Source organism: Haemorhous mexicanus, chromosome 5 (assembly GCF_027477595.1).
Source record: "Haemorhous mexicanus isolate bHaeMex1 chromosome 5, bHaeMex1.pri, whole genome shotgun sequence".
Taxonomy (NCBI): Eukaryota; Metazoa; Chordata; class Aves; order Passeriformes; family Fringillidae; genus Haemorhous; species Haemorhous mexicanus.
In genome coordinates, this window is record NC_082345.1 from 9,738,875 (window position 1) to 9,745,903 (window position 7,029).

At 42.5% G+C, this 7,029-nt stretch overlaps 1 protein-coding gene across 1 annotated transcript in view; it reads right to left on the reverse strand.

Annotated features, from left to right (window-relative positions):
- The window catches only part of STAB2 (stabilin 2), an 80,831-nt gene extending 78,159 nt beyond the window's left edge, over positions 1–2,672 (reverse strand). The window contains exons 1-2 of the mRNA XM_059845832.1: positions 2,383–2,672; positions 28–161 (exon numbers count right to left, since the gene is read on the reverse strand). Of these exons, the coding sequence (XP_059701815.1) occupies positions 28–161; positions 2,383–2,466 (218 nt within the window). The 5' untranslated portion in view covers positions 2,467–2,672. The remainder of the gene's footprint in view (positions 1–27; positions 162–2,382) is intronic.
- Between the last annotated feature and the right edge of the window lie 4,357 nt (positions 2,673–7,029).

The window sequence follows — 7,029 nt, forward strand, 5'->3', positions numbered from 1 at the left end:
TGAGAAAAGCTCTGACACAGGAGGTACCTGCAGTCTGGTGTCCCAGTCCCATTGGTAATTTTGGTGTAACCAGCAGGGCACTGGGTGTCAAGGTTTAAAGGGCAAGGCACACATTTGGTTTTCATTCTAATGAGCAGCTTTTGATCACATTGCTTCTTCACCTGCAACAGGAGCAGAATAATTAACAAGGAAAAACACTACCCCAAATGACATTGCTGAAAAATGACAACTTTAACTCAGCTTTGTGCTCACTCACAGCTCTTTGCTGTTCAGCAGGAGCTCCTTGTTTTGGAGCTAAACTAGGAAATAGACCACATATCAGTGCTGTGCAGGAGCTTTGTCTGCACAAAATATGTCCAACCACTGCAGGATAAACCCTTCTAAGTGTAATATTTTTCCTAACAGTGCTTTATCAACAAATGCTAAGTTTGTCAGACTTAAAAGCCAAGTTACAGAGACAGCATCAGCCTACAGAGTGTTAGTTCCAAAGCTGCTGGCAAGTGCCTTCCCCACTCAAAGGCAAAATTAAACAAGGTGTGGAGAAGGTAAAATTAAATCAGCACCACCATACTCATCTAAAGGGCTATGGCTGGTATTTTCAGATTGGTGTCAAAGATGACATCTTGCTTTGCATTCCAATCAGGTGGAGGTTTGGGGCCTGGCCCCACCACAGCACTCAGAGAAGAGCAGCCCCTTTTTGGTTGTTTTTTTGGGTTTTTTTTAACCTGTTTTTACCTGTCTATTTTAAAGCAGTAAGTCTTTGCTGAACTGCATCTAATGTTGGCTTTATCTTCTTTCTTATTGGTTTTTGTAGAAGTAAGTTCCCAATTTACAAATGGTGACAAATGACCTAATTCAGAGTACAGTTTTTAAAAACCAGCAACATAACCCTGTGCAGCCCAGAGAGTGCTGGACCTTCTGGGCACTCACGGGATGCTGCAGCCTCTGCAGAACCTCACAGCAGGTCTGGGTGGGTACCCTGGCACCTTGGGCAGGAATTCTACAAGTCCCATGGTGATCCTGGGTGCAGCCCTCACTCAGCAGTTTCTCAGCTTGACAGCTGGACATTTCAGCAGCAAAGTGTGTGAGGATGTCTCACAGACACTGATAAGGAGATTTAGTTTCATAACCTCTGAGCCACTCTATGTGATTGCCACCACCCACATACAAGCACATTGTAGCATCTATTTAGTAGTCAAATTTTAGTTTTCATAAGTGCACTGTTGAAATCTGGTCTGGGTAACACTGAAATATTTGGGTAGTGAAACCCTTTTGTTGTGTAGGTGCTTTTCAGGTGTCTTTGAAGTAAAAATGTGACCTTTTCCCAGATGTGGATATAATGTGAATACAGCTAGAAAAGAAATTTGTTTTTTGTCAAAAAGGAACTCCACAAATTTTCTTTTTTGGTGCAATAAAATTGAGTGTTTTGAAAAGGAAAAATTTAAATAAAAATAACTTATGTCCTTTCTCTATCCCCAGCTGTAAAACACTATTTGTTTTGGAATGGTAATATTATTTCCACTTTCTCCCAATTCCTCATTTTCCCTTTCTGCTTTTAGAGAAAATGGAAGAAAGTTGACTTTTTAGTGACTCTTCTTTTAGTGACTCTTCTTTTAGTTTTTCTTTTTTTTTTTTTTGAAGAAAAACATATTTCCCAGTACTTTTTGTACATTTCAATGTATGTTTCCATTTAAAAACTGCAACCAGCCAACAACAATAGCAACAAAACACCTGAGTGTCTTCCTTTCCCCCCTTCCAATTCCTCTCTGTCTTTTTGTTTCCCCTTCTAAATCTGATCTGTCTTTCTACAAGGGGGGGGGGGGGGGGGTGAAAACAGAGGTTGTGAAATTACAGATTCACAGTATTTGTACATGACAAATGCACCACTTCCCCAAAGGTCTACAAACCCTTTAATTATGTTTATAACTTTGTGTTATTACTTTACAGAGCTCGATTCCTTCGATTTTTATCCCTTACCTGTCTAAAATAGCTTTTCCTCCTTTTAGTTAGTAGGAACAGATAATTTTTGCTGTAGAAAAGTTTCTGCTTTCATCTTCTGACTTACCAGAAATCCCAAACAATTTCTTTTGATAAATGCATCACTTACAGTCTTCTACCACATATGCCAGTTTTAGAGAATTTTTCAGTGTACTCATGCTATATCATCTGAGCCAAATTCTCATACAGTATAAAGAAATGCATTTCTGTTATTTCAGAGGACTGAATTACAGAGCTCTCAGGTTATAATTCATTGTCATATACACTAGTGACTGTTAAAGTGGGTTTTTCTGCCATAAGATACAGTATCTGATAACTGTTCTCTCTATAACACAGAGTAAAACAGACAAATCATAATCCATTATGCAAAAAGCTGCTTCTTACCTCATCTTGGACTTGTGATGTCAAACATAGTTTCATTGCAACCAAAAAAGCAAAAAAGAATAAAAACCCTGAACTTTTTTCCATTGTGATTGGACTTTTTTCTTTCAGAGCCGTCCAAGCATGAAAATTCAAATTTTGACATGAAATGATTGTTAGAAGTGCTGTTTTTTCTGCATTCTCAGGCAAATACTTTTAACAGGGCTCTTGTCTTCCTCAGGGTAAATGAGTGAAGGATAAGGCATGCAGAGCTTGCCTAGGCAGGAGAGATTCCAAAATGCAGGGAATTTGCTGAAAGCTTTCGCTGGAAAGCTGAATAAAGCCTCCCTGACTGAATGACAGGATATCCTGACAGGACTCCCATCATTTATTCCTCTCTCTGGAGCTGCTGATAGTACAAACCCAAGGACACTGAACTGTTGTGACAGATGATTTTAGGTGAGCATGGATAGGGGGCTGGAATAGCTGCTGGGCTTCTCATTATTACAGTTATTTAACTGATCTAAGGGAGAGCAAAGGATCTCTGGAAGTTGGCTTATCAGCCCTAATAACACAAGAGTAGGTCACCCCAATGTGGTTCTGGGAAAAATATTACAAATTTTATCTCAGCAGGCCAAAAGAACCTCTTCCAGGTTTGGTTAGCTAGATAAAAAGGGGCATATTTTTCTCCCTTTCTGCTATTTTTATTAAATAATTTTGACTGATTTTCTGGAGCTAAGCAGAGGAAAATTGACTCAGCTATATTACTTGAGTATGGTTGGGAGAGATGAATATTCAGATTTGCCAAAAGTATTTTGATTTTGCCATTTTGATTTGCCAAAAGCAAGGCTTTTTCTTTTTTCTCAGAGTGTTTCAGCTCATTTCTAGTGCTGCTCTTTGCCACTGCTCTGGTCAGTCTTGTGCAGGTTCTCTCATGTCTCAGATACCCAATAATGTGGCTCCCTCCAGTTTTTCAGCTTTGCCTGGTCCCCCAGCCTTAGAATTTTTTTCTGTCATTAGAAGATGCTCCTTAAGGGTTCATTAATAAAAAGCTGTGCTTCATAACACCCTATCTTCAAATTTGTGTGGTTTTCCTAAAGAACTGAGTGGTGATAAACATGCAACAGAATGTACAAATCCATCTACTTTTGTTACATGCTCTAAAAGAACTCTGCAGAATCGCTGGGATGGCAGGGCAAGGTGTTTCCTGTACGCTCATCAAATTCTGTTCCTCTCTCTATATGATGAGGAAAGTAAATCATTCCTTGTTTATGACAGCAGCCAGGGTTGTGATGGACATGGTGACAGTAGGTAGGTTCCTTAGAAGGGCTGTTTCTTCTGTCTGAGGTCAAGGTTTCACGTTGCTTTGGCTTTGTACACAATGTACAATCTGGAGATATAAATAATAAAAAAAAAGGGTTTGGCAAGTTAAATCTTTCCAGTCCCTCCCCTGGCGGAAGGGATGGCTCAGGTTTTACTCCAAAAGCAGAATCCTGGAGGATCTCCTCTTCAGGGTGGGGATAGCCCATGGCTGCATCCCATTCTTTGTGGGAAGTTTAGGAGTGCAATTGACCCTCTCACTTGTGCAGAGTGGCTGTCTGGACAGGGTCAGTGGCACCTGGGCAGAGCACACCTGCCTGGTCCCTGTGTCCCTGTATGGGTTCTGGCAGGAGCTGACAGCTCCTTCAGCAGCTCGGGGTCAGCTGGGTCTCTCGCCTGTTACTGCGGTGCTGAAAGGAGCTGTAAATCAAGCACGTCCCTTTCCTGTCCTGTAGGCTGAGATAAAAAGTAACAGCATCAGCTCTCTTGTTATCTGCTCTTGCCTCTTGTATAGGCATTTGTGTGAAGTAAACTCTTTTTCCCTTTCCTTCCTTTCCCTTCTCATCAGGCCATGGGCTCCTCACTAAGTGCTATGGTGGCTGCTTTCCTTGCTCCAGAGGGAAGCCACCCTTTCCTCCTGTTGCTGACGGGCATTTTCCTTCTTCATGGAGGTTACAGACTCTTCCAGACCCTGCCTGGCTGGCTCCTGCCCCACTTTGGGCAGAAATTCAGACTAAGAGGTCACCTGGCACTCAGGGTGGGGCCCTGGGGGTGGGAAGGTGTAGGAGCGTCGGGGGTAGGATGGTGGGACGGACAGGGACAAGAGATCTCTGAAGCCAGGTCTTAGAACTTGTGGTTTATTGCTAAGGTGTGGGTGCAGCAGCCTTGCTTAGGGCTGCCAGCCATAGCTCAGAGCATGCCTGAGAGAAGTAAAGTAAGTGGGAAAGAGAAAGAAGGCAAAAGCATGGTAAAGAGGATGAGAGAGTAAAAGAGGCTAAGAGAGCGAGGTTCCCGTTACAATACACTAAATCTTCTTCTTTGTTAAATATTCTAATTCTCACTACCCAATCTAATACAAGATACAAATCCTATAGCATTTACATACACCCTATAAGAATCATTACATTACCACACTATGTCACATTTTAAACCCTAAAAATTGTTCTTTGGGCCCCTTCTGCCAAGCTGGTAGGGTCTGCTCGGACCCTTGGACCTGCCTGCAAGCAGAGGTATTGTTTCACCAAGAGGGGATTACCTTCAGCTGGTCATACCATTGTTTTCCAGTTGTTCTGTAACTAAGGTATCTCAAAGCTTGCTTTCATTTCAATCTTGCTTATAGTTTCCATGTTCTCAAAATGTTTTGCCAGACAATCATATTTTAAGGCTTTCCTGTTTCATCTTCCCCAACAGGAAGGTGTCACCTCAGTGCTTGAAGCAGCCTGTGCAGGGTGCCAGGGTGTCTGCCAGCACTGCCAGCCTGCTAGGGAGTGACTTCCTGAAAGCCAGGATCAGTTTGGCTTGGGGAGCCCAGCCAAGCCTCCCTCCTCAGATTGCCCTGTGTCTCAGCTTCTTGTACCTCTGAAAACTTTCAGGTTGCAAGCAGCCTGGTGAAAAAGATTATTAAGAGTCACTGTGTGTACTTTAATACTGCAAATACCACATACTGGGGCATTCCCTTTTGTGTGTCACAATTTTGCTCTGCTTAGCTATTGCATTCATGGACTGGATGCTCCTACTGTAGGTAATTATGAACTTCTTGTCCTTTTATTTTCTTCATCCACCTACTGCTTCTCCCCAAGTTACTGCTTCTATTTCTGTGCTGTATCAACCAACCAGCAAAAAAGTGCTGGCTCATTTACGTAGATGTTTTTGAAAAGAATGTTTGTGCTCATTTCAGCATCACCATGAGGTAGTTGTTCTTTCCCAGAGCCAGGTTCGTGAGGTCAGTTCAAAGTAAATCAAAATCAGCAGAGATACAGGCATGATGGTTGCAGTGCTTGCTTTGTTCTGCACAGTTTTGATGGCTACTCAACTTCCTGCATTTTAAAAAAAATTAATTGAATATTGACCACGTAGCTTGCATTGTATTTTGTTCTCCTTAACTTTCAGAATGTGAAGCTCACTCAACCTGAGGTGACTGAGCTTCACATGATGAGGTCTCAGGTACTCATACAAAGCTCAATCGTATTGCCAAAGCACCATTTCAGAGGAAGAAATCAGAAAGTGATAAGACTGCTTTGAAAGAAAACACTCATTGCAGCCTGAACATTTGTGATCTCCACATGATAAAAGCTGGTATTGCTTTCCTGGTACATTCCACCCTACCAGCAGCTCAGCTCCTCTGCCAGGGGTGCAGCCTGTTTAGTGAGATCTTACAGAGTGCCAAGGGTGAGGGCAGTATTGAGCTAAATTTGATATTCTTACTTGGTAATTTGGAAGTAAACAGAAGAAAATCAATGAATTATTGTTTTTTTACTGTATGTGACTTGTGTTTTAGAGCCAGTCACAGCAGGAAAACTGTCACAGGGGTGCTTGAATACAGTTGGAGGCTCCACATGTCTGAGGGAAGTCACTTTGCTCTTTGTTTGGAAACTGGCTAGAGCACCTTGCAGAAGAGTAGGGAAATATAAAATGTGTTCATAAGAAGAAAGCTTCCTAGGGGGAGGGAGGCTTTGGCTCTGCTGAGAGAAATGTCTGAATGCTAATTGTAGGTGGGAGGAAGGGGGGGTGCAAACCATCAAGTTGCCTAGGAGGAGGCTTGGGGAAAGGAGGGGGAATATTTGGGAAATACTGCCTTTGATTAACACAGATTTAATTGGAACATAACAAAGAGATATAAAAAAAAAAAAAAAGGGGGGGTTTGGCAAGTTAAATCTTTCCAGTGCCATACATCTGAGGAAGCCCACGGTGGCCTACGGAGAGCCTGAATGGGCAATGTGGAAAATGCCAGGGGTGTGTAATTTTATCTGCAGGGTTATGACAGCCATCATTTTGAAGCACGGTGACTATCAGAACTAATTAATTCTCCAGGCCCAGAGGATGCCCTGGGATGGAGCTGCAGCTGGCATGCTGAGGAATGCTGCACACCCGGCACAGGCAGTGCCTTTATCCATGCTAATGAGGGAGAAGGCACCGACAGCTGATCTGAACCCCAATGTGCTCACCATGCATGCAGCTGATGGCAATGCAGACTGCCAGGCAAGGGGTGGTCTTAGCCATAGATTAGATCCTCATAGTGGCCTCTTCAGCTTTCTTTCTTTCCCTTCTGTTTTTTTCCTTTTTTTGGTGGTTTTTTCTTTTTTTGTGTTTTCTTTTTTTTTTTGTGTGTTCTCAAAAGAGTCTTTCAGCTGG